Source organism: Manis pentadactyla, chromosome 6 (genome assembly GCF_030020395.1).
Source record: "Manis pentadactyla isolate mManPen7 chromosome 6, mManPen7.hap1, whole genome shotgun sequence".
NCBI lineage: Eukaryota > Metazoa > Chordata > Mammalia > Pholidota > Manidae > Manis > Manis pentadactyla.
In genome coordinates, this window is record NC_080024.1 from 95,614,494 (window position 1) to 95,638,878 (window position 24,385).

The following is a 24,385-nucleotide window of genomic DNA, read 5'->3' on the forward strand; positions in this document are numbered from 1 at the left end:
AGCTGAGGGGCCAAACCACCAATCCATAGCAGGCTCATGTCTTTAGACTTGAGAATCTTAATTTGCCACTTACAGAAATCCAGAGTACTGTACCTGGCTCACGAGTAACAACTTCCCCAAATTCTCACTTAACAGAACTCTATAGCCCTGTACCTCAAGGCGTGGTCCTCAGACCACTGGAGACCTTGTTTGAAATGCAGACCTCAGGCCACCTCCCAGACTTACTAAATGGAACCACAAGTTTGAGAATCAATGTGCACTCCTAGTTTAAGAAGCACCCCTGGCTTGTCATTCTATGCCCAGATGACCCAAGTGAACCTAGTCCTGAAGGGCAAGGATGGAAGCTAGCCCAGTCTCTTTAAGGTACACACAGATCCCCTGGGAATCTTGCTGAAATGCAGCCTCTGACTCACTAGGTCTGGTTTGGAACCTGAGATTCTGCATTTGTAAGTAGCCCCCAGGTGACAATAATACTGTTGGTCCCTGGACCACATTTTGAGTAGCAAGGGAATATAAATTCTTAAAACTTGTCAGACCAGAAATATCACCTGAGGCACTTACTAAAAACAGACCCTGGCCCCTGCTCTAGATCTGCTAGATTAGAATCAATCAGCTCCTCAGGCGGCCTTGGCAGTTGGACGAACTTGGGAGATGCTGAGGTAGAGCTGAATGTGCCCCCAAAGACACGAGGCTGTGAGGCATCGAGATGCAGCTGGAGGAGACTGGGGGGTCACGAGGGAGTGCCCTGGCCCTGCCTCCGAAGGGGCAGCATGGCTGAGTTTCCCCTCTCGGTCCTGCCAAGGCAGGAGTTGCTCCTGTAATTGAGGCAGAGCCTCTTCGATTCTTTCTCTAGTGCCTCTTGAGTGTTTAGGGTTTCCACCGACTCCAGATCCACCCCAGACTCTGTGAACACAGACTTCAGCTCCATTCCAAGTCAGAGATCCCAAAACTGCATTGTGTGCAGGAATTGTCTCCTCAGGCAGACAAAACACACAACTGCCCATTGCATGGGAATCACGGAGACTTTGCAGGAGAAGTCGAGCGCAGGGAGAGATCACCCTGTGGACCCTCCACTCTGAGCTTTTGTCCCCTCCTTGGGACTTGATTGTTTCGCTGCCACCACACTGGCCTCCAGGAATGCAGATTCTCCTCTCTCACTGGCTCCAACACAATAAAACAAAAGCCATTTATTCATTTAACAAATGATTGTCGGGCATATAGTGTCTGCCAAGTACCTGGATAGATGCAGATTCAAAGGAGCCAGTGAAGTAACGTAAAATACTTACAACAGTGTCTAATATAAAGAAATGTTAGCTACTTGTATTCTCAAACTCACCCCCATATTGATTATAACAAGGCTTTCCATTTAAAAAAACTCTGCCCCCAAATGCCAGAAAAGGGGAAATATTTTGCCTCCACTGCATGAAGCCCTAATAACGGGTCCACTTTACTCTCCAAGTACAGACCTGTCTCTCCTGTACTCTATGTTGCTATAGGAAAAACTCATTGAAACAAAGGAATAAAACACACAAGATACAATGTTTTTAAAAACTTTTTTAATGAAGAAATAATCCCATTCCAAAATATAGACACATAATTAAATAGCTTAATCACTTCAAAATGTAACATGTCCCCAGGAGGTTCCAACACACACACACACACACACACACACACACACACACACACACACACACACACACCAGTACTTAACAGCAATACAAATCATACAGTAGTTTTGTTACAATACCAATGAGTATCATGAAATCTTTAGTGTCTTTGACTTAGTTCAAATGGTGTCAAATTACAGTAGTCAGAACTAAAAAGGTCTCTTACAGTTAATTAGCCTCAACATGTAATGCTTCTGATTTTTTTCCTCTTTTTGGTTCAAAGGTAATAATGCCCCTTCTTCTGAGGACACAGTGGGGTTTTTTAGTGGCTCCTTGCGCAGAATCGAACCAAGGTGACTGCAGCGTCTGGAGGCTGCTGTGCATACATTATCTACAGTTAACAGCCAAGAACTAGTGAGGGAGGAAAGATGATCAAAATTAAAGCAGACATCACTGCTAAATTATGATGCAACAGTTTGGCTCATGCATATCAGAAAACACACAGTATATCACGACAAGGCCACACGCTTATGCAATTCAGTTCACATCACTACTTACAGATGAACCTTCCTGCCTTGTAGTAGGTCATTCGAGAATCCATTTTTCACGATCTCCAGCACGTCTCTCTCTGACCAAACTTACCCCAACTTGCGTCTTGACCAACCACAACTGATTCCTGAATCCCACACAGTAGATTTCGCTCTCCTCCCTCCCTCCACGAACATGGCACTGTGGGGGGGTTGTGTTAGACTGGTGCTCATTAACAGACCATCATCACTGATGGAGGTGGGGTGCAACTCGTCATGGAACAAGAAAGAAACGACCCTGCAATATATTTCTGTATCTAGTGGGCAGGACAGGTGAAGCTGCTGGCTGGTACTTAGAACAGACCCCAGAAGTAAATCTGGAGTATCAAGGAAAGAAACCCACCAAAAAACACAAAAGCCCAAAACAACACACGCCATTTTGCCTCGGGCACAGGACGGGGGCACTCGAATCTGGTCTCAGTGCTGCCGCAGAGCTAAGGGAAAGAAAAGGTGGCTGGTTAGTCAGCAGTTGGTCCCTGGCAGCAGTTTCCAGAGTCCCTGCAATGGCTCTGTGTGATGGAGTGAACAACTGTGAGACAGACCTGCTAGGGATGCTGGGACGAGGGGACAGTCCAGCCCTTACACCACATTCTGATGGAGAAACAGAGTGACAGCGGCTGTCAGGTCAGCCTAGTCAGTGGCTGAATGCCGCTTGTAGGGTCAGAGTTCCAAAGCTCAGGAACCACCTGGCTAAGATTGAGAGCTGACAGCCATGTGGGTAGCTGGGAAGTAGTGGTTTAAGCACTGGGTAGGAGGCACAGGGGCACATGTCCCACCTAGAGAGGTTGGTCTCACAAAGGGTGGGCAGGGGAAGGAGATGGACATTAAGATACACCAATAAACTCATAAAGACGTCCGTCTGCATGAGGAATTAAGTGCATCAGCAGACAGAATGGGCTCCTTACTAATGCCAGCCAAGCGTTTCACTATCCCCCAGGCAAGCAATTTTGTTCCGAAGGGCGGCCAGAGATGGCTATGGCCAAATCCAGCACACAAGCCTCTTAGAGCCCTCTGGAGAGGGAGATGTCAGGTGTCTGTTCTGGGCAGGACACCCCCAACTGCCGACTCTGTGCACGGGAAAGGGTTTTGCCAGCCCTGGAAGCAAAATCAAGTCCCTGAGGCTGTGAGCTGGACCCAGGACCTGTCTTGCCTACTCCCAGCAAGGCCTCTTCAGAGATTTTATGATGCCACTGTGTTCTAAAGCAGCAGTTCTCAATCTCCAGCTTCATCAGGGGTCACCTGGAGGACTTGTTAGAACATGAGTGCTGGCCTCACCTTCAGAGTTTCTGAGGGGGAGGCCTGGGTCGGGGCCTAAGAACCTGCATTTTTAAATACATTTCCAGGAGACACTGATGCTATCAGTTACTGGTCCAGGGAACACACTTTGAGAACCACTTTTCTAAAATGAACTTCTCTTCTTTCTTTTAAAGGAGAATCAGAAATTCCAGAGAAGCTGCCAATTTAAGTATAATGTAATATGCTGCAGGATTTTTATTTGATCAAATCTTGAAACAAGTAGATCATTTTTTCATTTCCCTGGAATCCCTAAGGGAAGTCTTAGCACTCCCCAAAGAGGGCCCTCAGCAGTCTTCCATTCACCCTTCTCGTGCAAAATCCCAACTCAGAAGAGCCTGTTTCCTCTCGCATGACCCCAGAAGGCTGCATGCAGAACACCAGGTGGCCGGTAAGGCAACAGACATTCAGGATGACAGGAGAGCGGAGGCTTGCAGAGTGCCCCAAGCCTGTACGTGTGAAGCGGAAGGCCTCAGACAGCCTGATGAGAGGGCTTTCGGATAGGTAGCACTGTTACAGACATGCTCCCTAAAGCTACAAGGAGAGGAACCAGCCCATGGAAGAGCAGAGATAACGAGTCCATCTGGGGATCTTATGGCACCTGTGGTTTATAAACAGCTTTAGTCACAAGTATTTCAAAACATAGTTCACAGTTTTTAAGAAGATCTGTGATTTTAAAAACTAGATTCTATATAATTTGAGCGTTTCCTTTTTTGAATATGATATCTATTTAGAAAAATATTTACACTAAATTCTATGCCTGATTCATAAGAGTATCTTGAAAGAAAACAACCCAAATTGTAAAGAAGCCCCAGAGACTGGATCATCCTGGAGTGCTTGGTCAGTCACTGCCCAGAGACTCCCGGATGGGGGCAGCCCGTGCAGGCCTCTGGGGTCTGAGTCTGCACCCTCAGGAACCAAATCCTCAGGGTTGGTGAAAAATTGCAAGTGGTTGCTTTTTCCCAACTGCTGTGGAAAAAATGTACAGTGTATAATAAACTGTTTTGCTAAAATCTCACAGAATTCAGAAATCAAGCTTCTAGCAATAAACAGTGTTAATATTGTCACTGTAAACTGAACTGGTTCAATATCATGTGCAAAGGTTTAGAATGCTTGTTAACACTGCCATGGGGAGAGCGGTGGCCCGGGCTTACAGCCCGCCATTTGGTCTGGCTCAATGATCGGTTCTCGCCAGGGATGAGCCGCAGCACAGAAGATGCAGCTGGTAAGTGGGCTTTGAACAGAAGCCTCTTTTTCTGTCTCCAAATCTTAGAACAGAAAGTCATGTGCACTAGAGTCAGCAGGGTGCAGTTTTTGGGGTGGGGATCTGCCGGGGGCTGCTGGGGGGGGTCCCTCTTGTGTGGCTGCTGCCCAGCTGCCATCCCCTCTGTGCGGGCAGCTCAGCGCGCTCCTTCCACAGCGGCTTTCAAGTTTCTGTTACCTGTCTGACTATAGCATTCCTGGGAATAAGGAATGTGTAATTTTGTTTAAAGATGAAAACTGCTCTCTAAATTAGGGTTATGAAGCTCAAGTTCCCCCCACTCCCCCAACGCACACACATTCTCTCTCTCCTTCCTTCCTTTGGTGATCAGGAATGAGCACCCCGGGAATGTCCACGCCACTCCTTCGGAAGGAGATGGAGGGGTCCTCTGTGTCAAGTCTCTTGCTTGATGCTACTACCTGAGGCATCTGGAGGGTTAAAGCCATGCAAACAGAAATACCTGTGCTGTGCTTGACAAGCAGATGAGACTACTAACCCGTCCTCAGAATGCCATGCTAAGTAAAAAAAAAAATCCACTTTTGATTATCCAATCTCCCAATTTCTGAAGGTCAGATGTGACCAGAGGGGTGGAAAAGGGACAAATCCCAGATACTGAGTGGGTCAAAATGGAATTTTGGTGGACTCTTAAATTGAGTGTTAACTACCACATGCTATATTTCCAAAGTGGCTAACTGCAAAGCATAAAGCAGGCTTTACTCTTCTCACTCTTGTTAGTGTGTTGATAAATGCATGTTTAACTTCGAACAGGCCTGAAGCTCTTCCTGTACAGCACAGGTGTTCTATGTCTGAGTCTCCAGTGTCCTGCTTATGGCCCCTGACCCACGGACGGCTCTCCCTTGTGCATGCCTAAACGACTTCAAGCCGATGAAGCTGGCTTCCGTGCCCTTGGATAAGAGGTATATATACTTCAGGATAATTTCTGGTCTTGCAATACAGTTAGCAAGTCCGAACAAATAGATTTCAACAGCATATACTGTTCCAAAATTTCAGCTATATTTCTTGGATACATCAAGAAAATCAAAGCTGCAAAGATGAAAAACCACTGGTTTCTGAAGCACTCAATCAGATTTTAAATGAGTTTTGCCTAAGTGGCCCTCTAGGGACACCCCGGTTCATGTTAAAAGTCTTGCAAAATGCCAGGCAGGCAGGCACACAGTCAGTAAATGGGAGAGGCCACACTGTTTTGATTTTTCACTGCCAGATTTGCAGCAAAAGATTAAAAATTGGCCTAAGGACTTTCAGAGGACCAATGTCTCTGGGTTTTAGGTACAAGAACTAAAAGCTGCTTCTTATCTGGGTTTATGTCAAGGACATTTTATTAGGCTTTTTAAAAACTGTGTTTTTCTAAGAACTAATTCCTGATGTTTAAATAACATGCAGAACAAAAATGATCAAATTGCTGGAGCTGAGAAGATGCTATTAAAGGAAAAGACTTGCTCCTTTGGGATTTGCTATGACTGGAGTGAATTTTTCAGAAACAGCCCCTGGGAATGTTCCCCTGTAGTCACAGCGAGTCGGGTAGCATTCTCAAGTCCCAGGGAGGGGACAGAGAACATGGCAGTAAGACCCTCTCTTTCATAACAGAAGAGCCATACTGCTCCTAAAATATATTTTGTAACAGCAATCATGCCATAACTTTTATGGGCTTGATCTTCCCTTGAGGCGTGGGACACGAGGCTTGGGCTGGAAGGCATCTTTGCCAGTTGACATGTCATTTAGGAGATGGACATCCCTTTTTAATTTACCAGCCAGAGTTGAGTTTACTCCAACTGCACTACAAATTATGGGATCCCATGGTCAGGAAGGACTGTATGACTAACGTAGACATGAGGCCCTGGGCCTGTGCAGCCAGATGACCGTGAAAGGTGCACATTAGCTCTGGACTGAATGGGGGAACACCTAAGTGGCCCTCAGCTGGAGCCTGAGGAACAGTCTAGTCTTTCAGACCAGTTCAGCTGATGCCAATCAAATCATTACATGTAGCTGAATCCCGGCCTTTTTATGAAACAGGGAGAGTGAGCTCGTTCCAAGTGCCATGGTGATGCCAAGCAGCGCCAAGGACCGAGCCTCTTGTGGAGTACCATGCAGTGCCAGGTGTGTATGCATGCGACCACAATAAATCATGGGGCATCTGCCGCCGTGTTAAGCTCTTTAAGAACTATGCCCCAGTGAGAACAAGTCCTCTTTGAGGCAGGCATTAAAACACACACTATAGAAAGAATGGACTTGTAGAGTTTGAATCACCCATCCAGATTTGCTGCGATCATATTTGGGGCAGGTCTATTGAGTCCAGAGCTTCAGTTTCAAACCACTACACTCAGGTGACTGCTGGACAAGTGGAGTTCTCTGCACATTGACTACATCACAGAGGGCTTCCAGGCATGTAGGCAGATCCTTAGGGGTGAGGATCACACGCCTCATAAATGATACTTGAAATGAAGTTCACAACAGACTTGAAACAGCTGTTCCCAAAATAGAAGGCTGCAGAAGTTTCTTCTATGCTCTGCTTCTTCGGTTTTCTTTAAAAGTACATGGTTTTGCTTCCAGCAGGTAAGGCCTGTGCCTTGGAGCTTCTGGGTTGTGAGTACAGTGGGACCCGGGACTGACCCATCTAAGGAAGCTGAGCAGCCTGCATCTTTCCTTCTTGGTGACAAAGGCTCAGACGGATGTTCCTGTGGGTTGGCGCTGTGGCTTCACAGCCACAGAAGCTCTCTGGAGTGTCTCTGGTGCTACAGAAGTTTTTGTGCCAATTTTCCTAATTAACAGAGCATAAAGTGAACTCCCAAGGTTGTATGCCAAATGTCCACTGAACAATAAAGAAATGTTCCATAGCCTGGCATGTTCTTCCATATCAACAGGGAAGGAGGCTATCTTGATACATAGAAACATTGAAGAGAGCAAGTGCTTGTGAATTTAGGTTACAAGTCATCAGAATTCAGTGTACAGTGGCCACATTTCCTCCTGAATAAGAGGGTACTTACTTGAGAGGAGAGTGGTAAAAGGATATTGTATTCAGCCCTGCAAGCTGACCTGTGGGTGACAAAGGACACAAACGAGAAAGGTGACACGTCAGGTGTGGATGCAGTCAAGCTGGTGAATCATTCGGCTGGAAGCCATGCAGAAAGACAGAAAGAGTCCAATGAGTGAAAACAGCATTCTGAGCCATCAAACAGACTGCGCTCACGGAGCAAGGAAAACCACTTCAGTGCTCCCCAGGGCACATGTCCTGAGAGGGTACACAGGCCCACTGTGTGCTCCTAGCCCTTTTTCTCTGTCTTTCCCTTGAAGCCACAGGTACGCGAAGGAATGGAGAGAGAGGAGCTTACAAAGAGTGGCAGAACTCCAAAGACCTTAAGATGTTAGTAGGATTTTCCTCCATTTCACTCAGACAAGATTAACTTGCTAATTCACCCAAGTAAATAACAATCTAATATTTTATATGAAATGAGTTCCTCCCTTTAAAAAAGAACAACCAGAATTTCACTTACTGTTGTCACCAAAATCCAGAAACTGGTCTGGGCTCAAAGAGGGAGGCCTCACAGTCCTGTCTAACGTGTGAACTGGAGCGTGGACTATTTAACCACGTCCTCCTCCCTAGCAGAGGGGCAAATGGTGCAGGAGCAGGCCTGCCATTCTCAGAGCTCCAGAGACCCTGGCAGCTCCAGGCAGGCTTGTGCCCATCTGTGGATGGGCCCCAGGAGGCACACTTTCTGGGGGCACCACTGCAGTGAGTCCCGTGGCACCGAGATGTGGCTCCATGTGCCCAGTCTAAGGTCCTTCCTTTCAACATGACTAGACCTACATTTTAGTTGCTTCTGAAATAGGGTGGTTAAGCTAAAAAGGCTAATGGAACATTCCAGGGACAAAGTTTGTGTTTTATCCTGGCAGGGTGGGGGTAGGGGCTGGTGGGCTTCAGTTTCCCCTCTTGCTGCATTCTTCTTGGGAAAAGAGTTCTAAACTTAATCTGTAAGCATATGTGAAGTGGAAGGTAATTTACTTTCCTAACAGGGTAAGAGAGGGTCACTGCTGATCTCGCAGTGCAGATACGAACGGCCCTCAGACAGAAGGCCTCACGTGATGAATAACCCACTGGGGACAGGGGCAGCAAGTCTCAGCCAGGCCAATGTCCCTGAACTCTGAGAAACCCCAGAAGCCCCTGTGGATTACAGGGAAGGGAAACAAACGAGAAAGGAAACTTGGCTATGCGAAAAACGCATCCGTTTCTGGGCTTTACCAACCACTTCATTCCAGCTGCGTGGGACTTTCAGTGACTTCTCAGGAGGGTCAATGTGATCTGCCCACCCACCCCTGCTGAGTATGGGGCCTACAGTTCCCCAGCCCCTCCTGCACGCTCCTTCTTGCTTGTGACTGAGGCGGGCAGCGGGGTCCAAGGACAGTGGTTCAAAGGGGTGATATATTAACATTTATTCAGTTTCCTGTGCCTTTTGTTTTCTACATCTTTTTTTAAACTCTTTGAAAAAAGTGTCTTTCTAATACTTTGGAGAAGTAAGGAGTGTCAGTGTCCATGTTTCTGCTGACCAGCAAGGCTGCTTCCCACTTTCTAGGTCAGAATTTTTAAGAATGCATGGTAAGTGGCAGCTCTAAGAAGTATTTAAAATTTGTACTGTCTGGAATATAAGGACTAAGGAGTAATCAGAATATTCTGGAAAGGGGGGTGGGAGGAGGGAAACGCAGCTCCAGCGGGCCCAGACTGCGGGATGGTTGGCGGGCCTGGCTCCACCTACCTGGCAGGTGTCGTCCTGCAGCTCCCGCCTCAGGTACTCCTCCATCTGGAGCTCATCCTCTAGCTGCCGGGCAGAGTCGTGTTCATAGCTCTCACCCTCTGGCTGCGCACAGGTGTCCCCGTCTTCTGTCGCCCTGGGAATAAACACTGGTGGTTTGGAGCAGATCCTCAAAGGAAACTGAGCAGACTGCGCACGTCAGCTGTTGTGGGGCACATTTCCTCGGTCCTCCAACCTGCTTCTTTGCTTCGGTTCAGTGTCTTCTTTTACCTAACAGAAAACTGAAAGAACTTGGGAGTTTGGAGAAACACCTGACCAAGGTACTGTTACATGTGACCCTTCTGTGGCAGTCTGGTGATCGCTGGTGATGCATGTTTTCCTAGGGTTTACGGGAATGAGTTGTTCTTTAAATGGTCATCATTTTAAAAAAGGAAGGCTAGTCTTTTTGGAGGATATAGGTTTTCCAATCTGGGAGCTTTTTTAAAAAATGGAATCCAAGAACACTTTCTATAAGGAAAGTGAGCCCTCTAGTGAAATAATGATTTTGTTTAAAATTGAATCCTCTGTGTTATGCACATTATAGGCAAATGCACCCTATATGCCTATATAAAAATGTGCTTCATTTTTATGGCACCATTAAGTCTCAGAATAGCAGCTAATTGATGTCAGAAAGGCAAATACACTAACTCATAGCTCTTGATCTTAAAAATGTGTACTACTTCTTAATCTAAGAAATCCATTTAAATTGTCCAGTTCCATGTGAAATAAATGGATACGGTGACCTCATTCACTAATGTGTGACTATCGCCATCTATTCATCCCAGTGTACATAAAACTCTTCCTGCAACTGAATCTAAATCTACCACCTAAATCATATGAGCAAAGTATCTTCAGGGTAAAAGCAGTACATGTCTAGATAGTACAGATATTAAAATATCCCCTAAAATGAAAACAGTGGTCAAGTAGAAGTTTCTGGGTTGGAACTTAAATGCCACTGTTCTTGTCTATTTATATCTGTACGGCATGTTCTCGTTATTTTTAGTGGTTTGGGGCCAGCCTAAATAGGTCTGCCAGGCCTCCGTTTCCTGTACCCAATCCCGCAGCCATGCTGGCAGCTAGAATGGCCTCCAGCGCCTTGGACAGCAGAGTGGGCTGGCTTCAGCTACAGTCTTGGATCTTAGGATTCCAACAAGGAAATTTTAGGAACCCATGTATAAATGCTTAATTATAAAAAGTCAAATAGATATGAATTTACCAGACTAAATTGATAACAAGTAGTCATTTTGAATAACAAATCAAATAATTCTAAATTTGAGGAAGGGACAAGAAAGCAAACTGCAAGTAAAGTGGCAGCTTATTGCCATTTCACTGTTATAACTGTTTAGTTTGGATCTTCTGCTCTGCCATTTCACAGCTGGCTTTCTAACCACGTATTCACAAGTCCCCATCATCACAGCCTTGTACTCACTAGGCCTGAGAGCAACACCAGGAAGGCATTTCTGGGCCCTTAGAACAGCCGCTTATCTCTGGGGACTCCCCGGCAGTACTTCTGGTGAACCGCTGTCGCCCTTCTGTGGCTCTCGGGGCTCAGTAAGCGCCTTCCAGCCTCCGGGAGCCTCTGCACAGGTCTCATGCCCCTGGGTCTTGCTCTCCTGAAGGCCCACTTCTGCCTCCCTTTAAAGCTTAACTCTTTTCCCTCCCAAGCTGGGCTCTGCAGGTCTATCCTAGCTCAGCCTTCATCCCTCAGCTTTGGTGTTCGCCGCCTGGCTGCTTTTTGCTGACCCAGGGTCACAGCAATTCTAGTGGGGACACCACTGACTCCAAGGCTTCTGTCAAGCTCTAGAAGCCTAACTGGATGGAAACCTCTGCAAAATGTCTTTTCAGGGTCAGATTTCTACACATTCAAGTCGGCCAAATCTGATTCCTTTATAATGTGATGTTATACATTTACTTATTTTAGTTCCAAGTAGTGTAGGATGCTATTTACACCCCTTCTGAACAGGGGCCTTTCCAGCATCAGCAGGCCCCTCAAGAACAAGGTGAAGTCAGAAGGTAGGATGGCTTATCTCCTGAACTAGTGTGTGGGTCCTGGAAGGCTGGGAGCAATTTCTCATACTATTTTGCATACAACTAGCATGTGCGTGGGTGAACCAGGCCCTCGACAGGTGCTGCTCGGTTCTGGTCACTGACACTCAAGAAATTACAAGGGGAAATGTCACAAAACTAAATTTAAATGGAGCACCTTCCACTGCTGCTGGCAGGAAAAGGACACTGTCTCACACTCTCCAAAATAATGAGCCAAGCAAGCATGTGTGTATTTTCCACGGCTCCTGGGGGCTGTTCTGTTGCTGAGAAAATACCTCCAAGAAGATACTGACACGTCGCTGTGTGCGCTGGCTGGGGTCACTCCGCCATGAAGGTACCCAGGCTTTCGGGCGTGGATTTGTGTTAGAAAGGCCTTCTCAGAGGTTGGCGAGGGAACCAGATCCTCAAACTGAGTCCGTGCAAATTCAGAATCCACATTACTCTCGGTTTCACTCCCTACCCCTAGCAGGTACAATTGAAGAAATAAAGACTGACTTAGACACTTTCTGATCAGCAAATAAAGGGCTCAACATAAATCAGCCTGTACTGCATAAAACATCAACCAGTTATTGTACATTAAATCAAGTGTTTCTTTTCAAAATGAGAATGGACGCTGACATGAATTACTATAAAATCATCAGTATATAGTATTTTATTGTCTTTGTATCTCAATAGTGTTATGAGGAATCCTTGTGTCTTAGTAACTGACTTAATTCCTTAAAACTGCTTTTACCTTCTCTATAAAGGCCTTTATTAAAACTATTGTTATTTTTGTTTAATATTACTTTAACTGAGGAAATACAAAGCTTAGATATTACATATGTTGAATATTTCAAAGCGTTATAAGAGTATAAACTAATAGTACTTGAGACATCCACAGTGAGAATCCCATTTTGAGCCATTACAGTGAACCCTGGAACACGGGTTTCGACTGTGCGGGGCCACTTACGTGCAGGTTTTTTTTCAATGAATGTACTGAAAATTTTTGGACATTTGCAACAATTTGAAAAGATATTCTCTTTTATCTAGCTTAGTTTAAGAATACAGTATATAAAAATAAAGCATACAAAATATGTGTTGATTGTTTATGTTATGGGTAAGGCTTCCAGTCAGCAGTAGGCTATCAATAAAGTTTTGGGGGAGTCAACACTTACATGTGGATATTTGACTGCATAAGGGGGTCAGCACCCCTAACTGCCACATTGTCCAGGAGTCAACTGTATTTGCTAGGACAGTCGGTACATGCCGTTAATCATGGTGTATTAACTACTGTCATTTTTATCCTGTTTGGTTATCTTAGTCTAAAATAGTAGCAACAATTTTCATTACTTTAAGTAGTAGTATTATAGTGGCTTTAAGTAATTTAAATTCAGATTTGTCTTAATATTAAGGTTTTATTTCTTACAGGTGTTATAATCTCAAGTGTAGACCACAGTCCTGATAGACAAATATCTAGTTAGTTGGACTTTAAGGAATAGTTGAGATGTATTAGTAACTGGTAATATATTTATTTGCATATTCATGCTGATACAGTTTTAAATATCATTAGAATAAAGAGTCTCCTGCAATTTTTTGCTCTTTATTTTCTGGGCCGATCTTTCTTTAGAGATAGTACAAAGGCAAATTTCAGTTTAGCCTCATTCAAATAGCCATGAATTCCAAATTTTAACAGAGTCTAAATCAATGAATAAAACATTTGACCTTATAATAGAACTTCAGCTTGATGTACGCTGGTAGTGGCTATTTTCCTTTATTCTTTTCTCCATTTTTCACACTTTCTGAGCATGTATCAATAGTTTTCTCATCAGCAAAAAGATAAACAATACTAAAAAATCTGAATATATCAAGAAAACATCACACAGATCTTTAAAAAGTCTTTCTGTATTCAACAATGAACAGGTCTCTAACAGAGGTCCCAGCACTTACGGGTCCCTCTGTGAGGAGCAGACAAATGAGTTCAAGGACTCACCAGAATTCAGCTCTTTCACAAGAGAGGACATGGTGTTAGTGATAGAATCTGCTGCTACTAGTAAGTCATTCCTTAAATTTCTCCTCGAACCTTAAGAAGAAATGATAATTAAGAAAATCAAAGCTTTTCCTTTTTTCCAGGTTTTTATGCAGTTTATCTTTTCCATTGATACCTTAACACAAGAAAACTTCCAAGAATTTCCTTTTTGTAAGTATTTTGGTCTGTTTTCAGAAAAAAAATACATTGTCTTGGGGCAGTGGACTCTGCTGTAAGAAGAGACAGGGTCTGTATAATTTATTGTCCAAACTGGGACAATTCTGCAAGTAAAAGGAGGTGGTACTGCTAATGAGACTGGGTGACCTGGTGCAGACTGTGCACTGAAGGCCCCCAGTGTGGGACAGGCATGAAGATTCTTGCTCCTGCTACCAAGACGTGGGCAGAAGATGCATGTCCCTGGAACTGGAGCATGGGCCATGCTTCTCTCCAGAAGGGAGAGACTACTGGGATTTTTCAGGCACACCAAGGGTTAGTGGGCATCTGTGGGCTGACCTGGGAGTGGGGCAAGGTGGAGATGGAGCAGAGGGCTAATCTCTATGACATCTTTGGAAAGAAAAGGGCTCAAGACACCAAACATCTGATTTTCTGATGAACTTATGCAGTGCGGGCCCCTTATGAGCTAGGGGCTGCATATGGCTGTGCTTCATTCTGTCATGTCTCAGAAAACAAAACTAAGCAAAATAATAAATATGTGTCAAGTTTAAAACCATAGTTAGATAAAACATTGATTATAGTAGAAAGCTTAAATTGATTTAAAATACTGCCAATTTCATTACAATAAGATTTAGGGAAAGGACTTTTCATTCTAAAGTCTTCCTTTCACCCTCATAACACAGCAGAGAGGACATCATTCTCTCCCTTTAAGATGTAAGATTTTATGCCCATACATGGTGGATGAGGGTGAAAGTTTCCTCATACTCTTGTTATCTGTGGCTAATACTGATAAAAAATGTTTTTTGAAAATCTGCTGCGAAAAAGGTGGCATTTACTAAAATTTGTATTTCTACAATTATTTGTGATATTGAACATTTTTTTGTATCCTTATTGGCGATTTGTAGGTCTTCTATCCCACACAGTTTTGTCTTGGGGTACCCCTTCTTGCTGATCTCTATATGCTTTAAGTGTGACTGAGACTCTGGTAGCTGATGGCCACATTCGCCAGAAATGGTCTCCTCAAGTCTACTCTTTGTCTTCTGACTTTGTTTCTCTTGCCTTTAAGCTAGTGGTCAAATATGCCTCTTTTTCCCATAGATTCATATGTGAGGTCTGGAAGGATGTTCATGGTATATTTGCTAATTTAAAGAAAATGCAAATTGCATACCAGAGCATAATGCATGACCTTATTTCTGTGAAACAAGGAGAATATGTGTCTGTGAAAACACGTCTGTGTTTATATACAGGGAGTTGAGGACAGATTTAATGCTTGTAGGAATGAGATTGCCAGGGAGAGGGTCTGCAGGACTTTTTCCTGACTTCCTATAAATTTGAAAAGTTATGGCAAGAAAAAATTTTACATGGTATATATATTTTTTCCATTTTTAAAAATTTTGGTATCATTAATCTACAATTACATGAGGAACATTATGTTTACTAGGCTCCCCCCTTCACCAAGTCCCCCCCACAAACCCCATTACAGTCACTGTCCATCAGCGTAGTAAGATGTTGTAGAATCACTACTTGTCTTCTTGTTGCACAGCCCTCCCTGTGCCCCCCCCATATTATACATGCTAATTGTAATGCCCCCTTTCTTTTCCCTGCCCTTATCCCTCCCTTCCCACCCATCCTCCCCAGTCCCTTTCCCTTTGGTAACTGTTAGTCCATTCTTGGGTTCTGTGATTCTGCTGCTGTTTTGTTCCTTCAGTTTTTCTTTGTTCTTATACTCCACATATGAGTGAAATCATTTGGTACTTGTCTTTGTCTGCCTGGCTTATTTCACTGAGCATAATACCCTCTACCTCCATCCATGTTGCAAATGGTAGGATTTGTTTTCTTCTTATGGCTGAATAATATTCCATTGTGTATATGTACCACATCTTCTTTATCCATTCATCTACTGATGGACACTTACACGGTATTTTTATTTCCAAACGAATAATCACTTGCCTGGGAAACCTGTCTGCCCCGTGGAGTGTAAACAGCAGAAGCAGCCAGTGGGAGAACGCTGTTTGTCCCCAGGCACCACTCTGTATGCCTCTATTAACTGTGCAGGCCTAACCTTGGGGCCCTCTGTGCCCGAGGCAATTATTTGACTCTTTAGGGCAGGTGTAAACTACTGAGCATCCTTTCTGATCACCTCAGGCCTAAAGAGCAGGAACTGCTTAATCTCAATCTTGAGTTTGCTTTAAAGTAAAGAGAAGGAAGCGGAAATAAGATCCTTCAGAATATTAAAATGATTACACTTATCAAGTTTCCTGGGATATTAATGACAGGATTTCCTTCCCTTAGTGAGCAAAGACTCATCAAGGATGAGGTAGGACTAAGGAAGCCAAGGGGAGGTGAAATGGCGATTAGGGAAGGGCACTGCTAATGGCTGGCAGGCCAGGTTCTGACACGGGCCCTGGAGCCCCTCAGCGTGCACTGTGTGGCTCTGACAGGTCACTGCTCAACAGACTGTGGCAACCTATTTAATGTAAAAGCAGAGTACAACAAAAATAAAGCCACTTACTTTGTGCAAATGCCTCCTGGACATCTCCCCCTACACCAGTGAGAGAGTCCTGAGGCGTGTGAGACGGGGTGGAGCCGGCAGACGAGGACCGGACTGGCATGGGGATGGGCCTGCTGATGGTGTGGCTGGGGGAGGAGCGAGGAGAGCCTGCCCCCTGGGTCTGCAGAGACAATGCAAGCCGTTAATTGGTTTTCCCAGGAAAATGCTGAATACTGTCCCCAATGCTTCTGTAGAGTGTTAAAAAGAGCCATGAAATTCTGAAGCAGAAGGAAATCCTCGGTAATTGAGATGCAGTCTTAAACCTGAGTGCAGGAGCAGACAATCTAAGACCTTATGTATATAATCTAAAGTTTTGGTTACGTATTGAAAGCTAATATTAGTATAGCATTGTTCTAGAATATATGAGATGTGCACCACATAATGAAGCTACTGTTAATCAGCAGTAATTACAAGGTGTATGTTCTCTCCCTAAAGAAGTTCTATATAGAATAAAAATACATTTAAGGAGAAAGTTTTAAATATAAAGTAGAAGACTATTTGGAATGGAGGTGGTTAAAACAGTTCCTGAATTTTCAACCTGTCTGTCCTGGCATTATCTGTAGAGGGTGATTTATAGCTCAAATCATGTCATGCAATACCGTGCATATTAAATCTCAAATGAGGAGTCAAAGGAGGTATAAATTGTTTAGTTCCTATTGTAAAGTAAAAGCCAATTTGTCAAATTGCTCTATGATTCAGGGATTCAGATAGGGAAGAGAAAACAAATCTTTGTTTCTAATTTTTGGCTGCTATTTCCTGTAAAAAATGTCCTCTTTGCCCATGGAAAAGCAGTATGGTAGCAGTAAAAAGAGTAGGATTTAAAAATGAGTAAAGCAGAAAGTAGAAAACAACTGGAAGTTGTTTACTTCTGCACGACAGAAATTCTCTGTCAGCAAGAAACTGCCCTGAGATTGTTGCACCTCGGATCTCACCCTTTGTCTCTACAATGAGGTCTCTTGAAAATGTTCCCTGTCCCGATCACTAGCCTGCAGGGGAAGTGAGTCATGCCGAGTAGGACGATGTGCTGAGACCCCCAGGCATCCCACCGGGCTGGCCTGGGGCGCCTCACCCCACCCCGTCCCACTGAGGCAGCCACTGGGGCAGGTGCCTAGCAGTCGGTTAGTTCCCCATGGCTCACAGCAAGGCACACACCTGTCCTGTAAAGGCCGTGCAGTTAGCTTTCCAGGGCTCAGCCTCACACATAAAAGTCAAGTCTCTAAATTGAAAAAAATCCAGAACTAAAACAAAGCAAAACAGAACAGCATAGGAATCTTATGATGCCCACAGGCTGAGGCACTTTCACTCCAACAGTACCTCGGGGTGGCCTGTCCAGGCCCCAGGGCGAGAAGTTGGCGGCTCGCCGTGCCCTACGCCAAGCGGACAGGTCTGGTCTCCCCAGCAGACTGTGGCCGCTCAGTTTCATTGCCTTGAAACCCACTTCTGAGCTTCCACAGCTCCCCTGCTTCCCGTGCCATGTTTGAAGGGTGTCCACGTGCTCACTGATCTCTCTGCAGCCCCGAGTAGCTAGCGTCACCCTGAGTGTGCACTTGGGACCCCAGTGTTCTGGGAGCAGATTGCCTGGGAGATGGAGTGGGCATATGCAGGCTGTGCCTGAGCCTGAGGGCCCTGCTGCCGCGGGCCACAGAGGACAGGATGGGCTATGGTGACGAGGGCCCCTCCAGGGAGACAGCTGTTGGCAGGAATCTGAGGGTCAACCCCCAGCCCCTCCTGTGCCTCCTTTTCAAGGCTTCTATTTACCAGGGAGCCAGCAGGGAGGGGTCCTGGAGGTGGGAGGGCGCACAGAGAGGCTGATGGAGGAAGGGCCCTGTTGGCTGCACAGCCTGGGCTGCCCTTGCAGCTCTGGGAAACTAGGCCCTCTTCTGTAGTAGAAGGGTCACAGTAACAATACAACTCCACTTTTGATGTAATTTATGGCATACATATGTTGTTTTGTTTCATTCCCCCAACAATCAGTGCTAGGGGTGATGGTAGCTTCTATTCGAGAAGCAAATTCTGGTCCATAAAGTGCTTTAAGCCCCACTGCCTCACTCAATCCCCTAACTACCACATCAGGTACTACTGTTCCCATCTCTCAGGTGAGCAAACTGAGGCCCAAAGGCGCTTATCAGGCCACCCCAGACCTCTGAGTCAGTGGGTGGCAGAGATTGACGCCATGCCCACCTTGGGTCCCCCAGCCCAGGCTTTTCCCCCACACCTCACATGCTTCTCAGGGTGGGCGAGCCCGGGACCCCTCACCCACCTGTCCCACTGTGCCAGCCACCCCGCACCTCCTCTGGGCATCACTAACAGCAGTGTCTGGCAGCTGCAGGTCACAGAACCATGAGTGCAGTGGGGCAGCGGCCTGCAGTCCCCTGGACCAGGCAGCCCTCAGAATTGCCGGGCACGGGAACAATGCAAGGACCCAGCCATGGAAGGGGCTCTGTGCTCTTCACTGATCAGCACAGAAATACAGGAACACAGCCTCTTACCTACAAATCTGGAATTCAGTGAGTAGCACATGCTGTCGCATTGGTGACATGAGGCTGTTTGTGTGGCACCTGCGCTGTGTTCCTGAGTCTCTGAGGCTCTGGAGCTCATGCGGCCCAGTGATTGCAGATGAGGCTGCTCTGGGGCCCCTTAGGCCCCCCAGCACCGGGGACCACGCCCTCGCTCGGACCTTGTGCAGCGCTGCCTGGGCTCCTGCCCGACTCTCGCCTCTGTGGCTGCCTGCTGAGGCGCTCCCACTCTGCCTCTGCCTGCCCCGCACCTCGTCTCTGCAGCCAATGCCCCCTAGCGTTTCTTCCTATTAGTGGTTCTGAGCTAAGAGAAAAAGAAGTGACTGTAGTTACCTGTTCAGGGAAAAAAATGGACAGAATCTACATTATACCAATGTGAGAATGCCTACTAGCTGCCATCCCCTAGGTGGATCTCTAAGTGGTATGATTTCAAGCTGATTATGTGAAGAATTTAAGTGGAAGATTCTGTGATGAAGACGAGACACAGCACATCTTCCCTGCAGCTCACAACTCCTGAGTCACGTCAGGTTTTTGTTGAGCTGGGGCAGGACCCTGGGCGACCCCGGCCCGTCTCTCAAGGCCACACGGTGCACAGTCCCTCCCTCGGATCTACCCTGCGGTTGCCCTCCGGCCTTCCCTCCCGCTGTGCTGGGCCACTAGGAGAGGGGGCAGCCTTGTGGTGGTGGGCAGCTGCAGAGGCTTCTCACCCTCACTTCCTTGGGTGGTGTCCTGTGCAGAATCACAGCCTCTGGCTTGGCCGGGAAGTGTCATTGTGTGCTGACAATTTTAGAGGAGTTAGCATGATAACCTCTGTGCACATCCTTTCTTGGAAACTACTGCATGATTAATGGAGCAAAGGTGTAAGGGAGAATGGTCCATACAGGTCTGTACACAGAGCTAAAAGTCCTGAAAAGAGAGTAGATTTATGGAACAAGGAAAACAAACATCATACTTGGTGAATTTAAAATAGCTCTCTTCCCAGAGAATAGGTGAGAAATCCATTTGTACACTCCATTCTCTGAGCCCACTCAGTCTGCTGCTGTATCAATTTTTAAAAAGTCTGACAAAGATCCATCTATTTTCTGACCTTTTCAAGGAAGTATTTTGGTTTCTTCTCAGCACCGGAAAGTAGGGATGTGTCAAGGATAGGACCAAATACCTAACTGCTGGGCCAGCATGGCCTGGAGGGAATGGCAGAGCAGGTGGCCTCCCCTGGATGTCTGTCTCCCATGGTGGCTGAGCAGGCAGCACCGCCAGGCCTGGTTTTACCTGGCAGCCTGGGAAGGTTCGGCAGAGTGGTGGTCAGCGACATTCAGCCCTGTTCCCATTTTCTCTCCCAGCACTGTCACTGTCCCCAGGGGCTGTGGGAATGCATTCTGACCGGTCAGGCAGGAGCCATCATTTGACTTGGGTCTTCATAGTGGAGATGTCCAGGCAGAAGAGAGGAAGGCCTGGGAGGACAGAGGGCATTCCAGGCCGTGGACTCTCATGAGCAAGTGTGGGAGGTGTGAGGATTGTACACATGGGGTGAGGAGGCCCATGGGGTTGAAGCACAGGCTCACTGTGGGGAGTGAGGGGACACAACTGGGAAGGGCACGGTGGACTTGGGGCGTCCAGTGTCCTAAAAGGGACTAGACTCTATCCTGAGCTAGAGGGGCATCTTAAAAGGGTTTTAGGCAGAGAAATAATTTTTCCTTTTTGTAGAATTAGTTAACTGATCCCTGATTTTAAAAAAAGTGTGTGTGAGAGAGAGAGAATCTGGAAGGGTGTGCTTTTGAACACTAATGCCAGTTCTAATATTGCAGCTGATTGTTTATGATGTGAATCACCTCCCCACTCCCTGGCCATTACTTCTGATGGCTCCATGGCTCCACAGCCTATCCACCAGAGGATGAGCAGGGAACAGAGGGATCCGAGCCCAAGCTGCTTGAACTGTCACTTCTGGGCTGTTCATATTCCATGACATGCCCAGAAGAAGTGGGGCCTGGGAGACCATCACCAGACACCCAGTGGTGCTCAGAGAAGGGAATGGGGGCAGGAGAGGGATTTGGAACAGTGTTAGACTTCCTTCCCCTGATTGGGAAATAACAGTGTGTGCATGTGTGTGTGTAAAATATGAGTCAAATTAGAAAAGCTTCCATATCCTCATGTGCATGTGTACACATACGTACATACTTTTGTACTGGAATCTGATATACATGTCGTAGTTTACAAAGTGCTTTCACATCCATTATCATTTGAATCTATACAACCCTGTGAACCATGTGATGTCAGTATGTTTGAAATAAATTACCAGGAAGTTAACTGATTTACTCAAGATCTTACAGCTGTGATTGAAGAGCTGGGCCCACTGTAACTCAGATCCAACTGCAGTGACCTAAGAAAATCTTTACTGAGACCTCACAGCTGGGCTCCTTGGCCCCTGACTGGGGTGCAGTCCTTGAGACTGGTGGTAAGCCAGAGACTCTGGGACATCGTCATTACAGTTATGTGCTGGCTGCCTTCATTATTAAATTTTTTACAAGTGTTCTTTTTATGGTTCCTCCAATAAATCTTAAAAATACACAAGGAAGAAAGAGGGTAGGATCATTTTGATTCAAGTTTTGTAAAAATAAATTTATTGCTTATGATATCATAATCATCATATTATATTACAGACACTGTTTTTTAAAAAAAATTCATGTTCTCCACTCAAGGGGGACAAATTCATGCATTACCTCTAACAAGAAACAGTGTAAGGAGGAGTTATATATACCAGTATAATAAAATACATGGAACCACACAGTTATGATAAAACAAGCAGAGGTTATTGAATCAAGCACAATTTGTTGTATGCAGTGTCTTAAATCTGATTTTATAAAGAGGATGTCCCTCAAAGGGAAAGGCTCATAAATAAAAGCAGAATTTAGAGGCAAGCAGATGCCAGACTAAAACCTCTAAATTCTCTCCTTAGATCATGTTGTACAATGAGAAGCCTATATATTTGGACAGCATTTGTTTATTTCCTTGTAGCACTGTCTCTACAGGCTTGGGCATATGGGGCTCAGTCTTTAATTTTGACTGAAGGTCAGTGTAGGAATCATCCACATGCATCTGTCTGTTTCATTAGTCAGTACTCCTGCTCTAATGCCCTGAGTGAAGATCTTTTTCATTTTATGCCAACAGAAATTTTGGTCCCCTGAGAACTGGCAATTCTGTAGTAAAAAAACCAACAATTATGCTTTCCCTTTTTGCCTCTTTGCCAGGAAGCTCAGAGCAACACCCTTGTCCCTACCATGAGCATATTTGCATTTTCTTTCATTTAGTTTTAGATTTTTCTAGTTCTTGTTTATGTGTTTTGTTGTAAGCTGCTGCAGCTTCTTTTTGAAAAGAGGCTTGAGTATTGAAGCGAGTAAAGAAATGTGTGAGATGGGCAGATGGCCCACCCAGACCATGCCCGTGGGCCTCTGGGTGCCACTAACAGTGGCCTGCGGGATGGACGCAGCAGTGCCCACTGCTGGCCACCATCGCAGACACGGCTGCTTCTGGCTCCGCGGAGAAGTGGGCAAAGGAGGCAGGAAAGCTCTTCTACGGGCACTGCTGCGGCTGGGCTCCAGGCACCCATCCGGTTTTGAACTGCTAAGCTCTGCACAGACATTGCTTTAGGAACTTCCTGGTCCCCCGAGCCTTTCAAGAGTGGGTTGCCTGGAAAACAGTAGAGCAGGAATCCCGGAGGAAGATGGATAGAGCAAGGCTGTCCTTGTGTCTCCCCTAGAAGGAGCAGGTGTAGTGGGGCCTTACTTCCTTTCCATGCACATGCTGAGTAGGAGGCAGGAAAGAAAAGGCTGTTTGCAGAGAAGCACCCCACAAGGTGCTTTTCTCTACCATGATCTAAGTGTGTTGGAAGCACAACAGCAATTCCCCACTTGTGTACTCTGGGCAACTACACGGGCCACAGAGGGGTGCCCTTCACCAGGGGACTGTCTCTCCCTGAAGTTTGACTTCAGAAATTTTTTCACAAAATACAAAACAGTGTGATACATTGCCTTTATTGTCTTTTACACTTTCCTTGTTTACAGGCCACGGGAATGAACAGTAAAGACGTGTCCAGCATTTGGCAAACAGTCTTTGTTACACACAAACACAATGAATAACAGGGAAGAGAAAGCAGGAGAATCCAAAGGGACGTTGAAGCTGGACAGGCTGTGGTTTTAATCAAGCCACGGAAATCATGGGAGCTTCTGTGATAACACTACCAAGTGGATAGATTGTCATACACCGCTTGGTTCATGCACTTGAAGTCAAAGCTGCTTTTATTTTGCTTCTATGTTTTATTTTATTTTTTTTTAGTATATTGCTCCCTCTGCTGGCTTCTGAACCCGCCCACAGGGTCAGACACAGGACTTCAGTTAGGGTACAGTTAGAGAATCCCAATGCTCCTATTTCCAGAGAAGATGTGTATACGGACCCTGTGGACTCCCAGAGCAGAAAGGCTCCCGGTGATCAGAGGAAGCAGAAAGTTACCTATTCTTTAGAGATTACTGTCACCCAACAGTAGGGACTGTGCTTGGGGAACAATGGGAATTAAGTACATTCTGGTGAGTGTGAGGAACAGGGCTTAATAATTATGCAACAAAAAGAGATGTAATTGGTTGATTTTTAGAAAGAGAGGTGCAGCACCTCTTCAGTGAAGTGGAGGCCAGGCTGCGTGTTCACCGTGTGAGGTGGGGGGCTGGCCTCCCAATGCTGTGGGCTTTCTCCTAGGTTGGGTGTCTTTCTATTGAGAGAAGGGGCTGATTGCCAGCCCAGAAAAGCATGACTGGTTTGAAACTCAGGCCCCTGGAGATCTATAAAGTTTCCAACAAATCACAATTGGTTTCCTCTTAAAAGACGAAACAGTTCTTCCTCTGGTGCCAATGGTAAATAGTTACAAAAACTGCTACATTTTATCTCAGTTCAAGTACTACATTGAAAAGGAAGCAATCAGTACTTTTTTTCTTTCCAAACTGAAGCATGAACATTCGTTAGAGGCAAAAGCAATGGGAAAAACAGCAGGACGGCCTCCATTGTTAGTTAAGACCTGCCATAGGGAACACAACTGACTCCCTGCTTCAGCTCTTCTTCCTACAGAAAGATTGAATCGGTGACAGTTAGGTTACCCAGGGTCCCAGAAGGAGCCGCGCAGCACGAGGGACACGGGAGCAGGAAAACGCCCCCACGGCCTCGACGCCAGTTGGTGACTTTATTTCCAAGTCTGTGAAGACCCATCTCTCTCCTCCGTGTGCCCAGGTCTCCCTCTGTGTGGTGGTGGGTGTGTACTCCAATGCAAAAGACTGCTCAGTGAGGCCAGGTGGGAGACTAGAGGGCTGCTGTCAAATAGACTCCTGCCCACCTGCTAGGGTGACAGAGGCTACGGGAATACAAGGAGGGGGCTGCTGCTCAGGTTTCCTGTCATTCAGTGAGGGCACTGGCCCTCTTCATTTGGTACATTGGGGGAGGAAAGCAGAAAGAGCTTTTCTGAATCTTAGAATGAGATAATAGGGCAGAAGCATTATTAATTATCT

At 45.8% G+C, this 24,385-nt stretch overlaps 1 protein-coding gene across 14 annotated transcripts in view; it reads right to left on the bottom strand.

Annotated features, from left to right (window-relative positions):
• Positions 1-1,545: 1,545 nt before the first annotated feature.
• The window catches only part of DTNA (dystrobrevin alpha), a 333,077-nt gene continuing 310,237 nt past the window's right edge, over positions 1,546-24,385 (bottom strand). For 9 of the 14 annotated variants that reach the window (XM_057503957.1, XM_057503962.1, XM_057503965.1 and 6 more), the window contains 5 exons: positions 16,288-16,447; positions 13,566-13,655; positions 11,872-12,058; positions 9,515-9,647; positions 1,546-2,628 (listed from right to left, as the gene is read on the bottom strand). In XM_057503957.1, coding sequence (XP_057359940.1) covers positions 2,488-2,628; positions 9,515-9,647; positions 11,872-12,058; positions 13,566-13,655; positions 16,288-16,447 — 711 coding nt within the window. In that variant the 3' untranslated portion in view covers positions 1,546-2,487. Of the gene's footprint in view, positions 2,629-7,750; positions 7,800-9,514; positions 9,648-11,871; positions 12,059-13,565; positions 13,656-16,287; positions 16,448-22,851; positions 23,946-24,385 lie in introns of those variants that run through there. The other 5 variants (XM_057503966.1, XM_057503964.1, XR_008998276.1 and 2 more) reach the window with 5 other exon arrangements.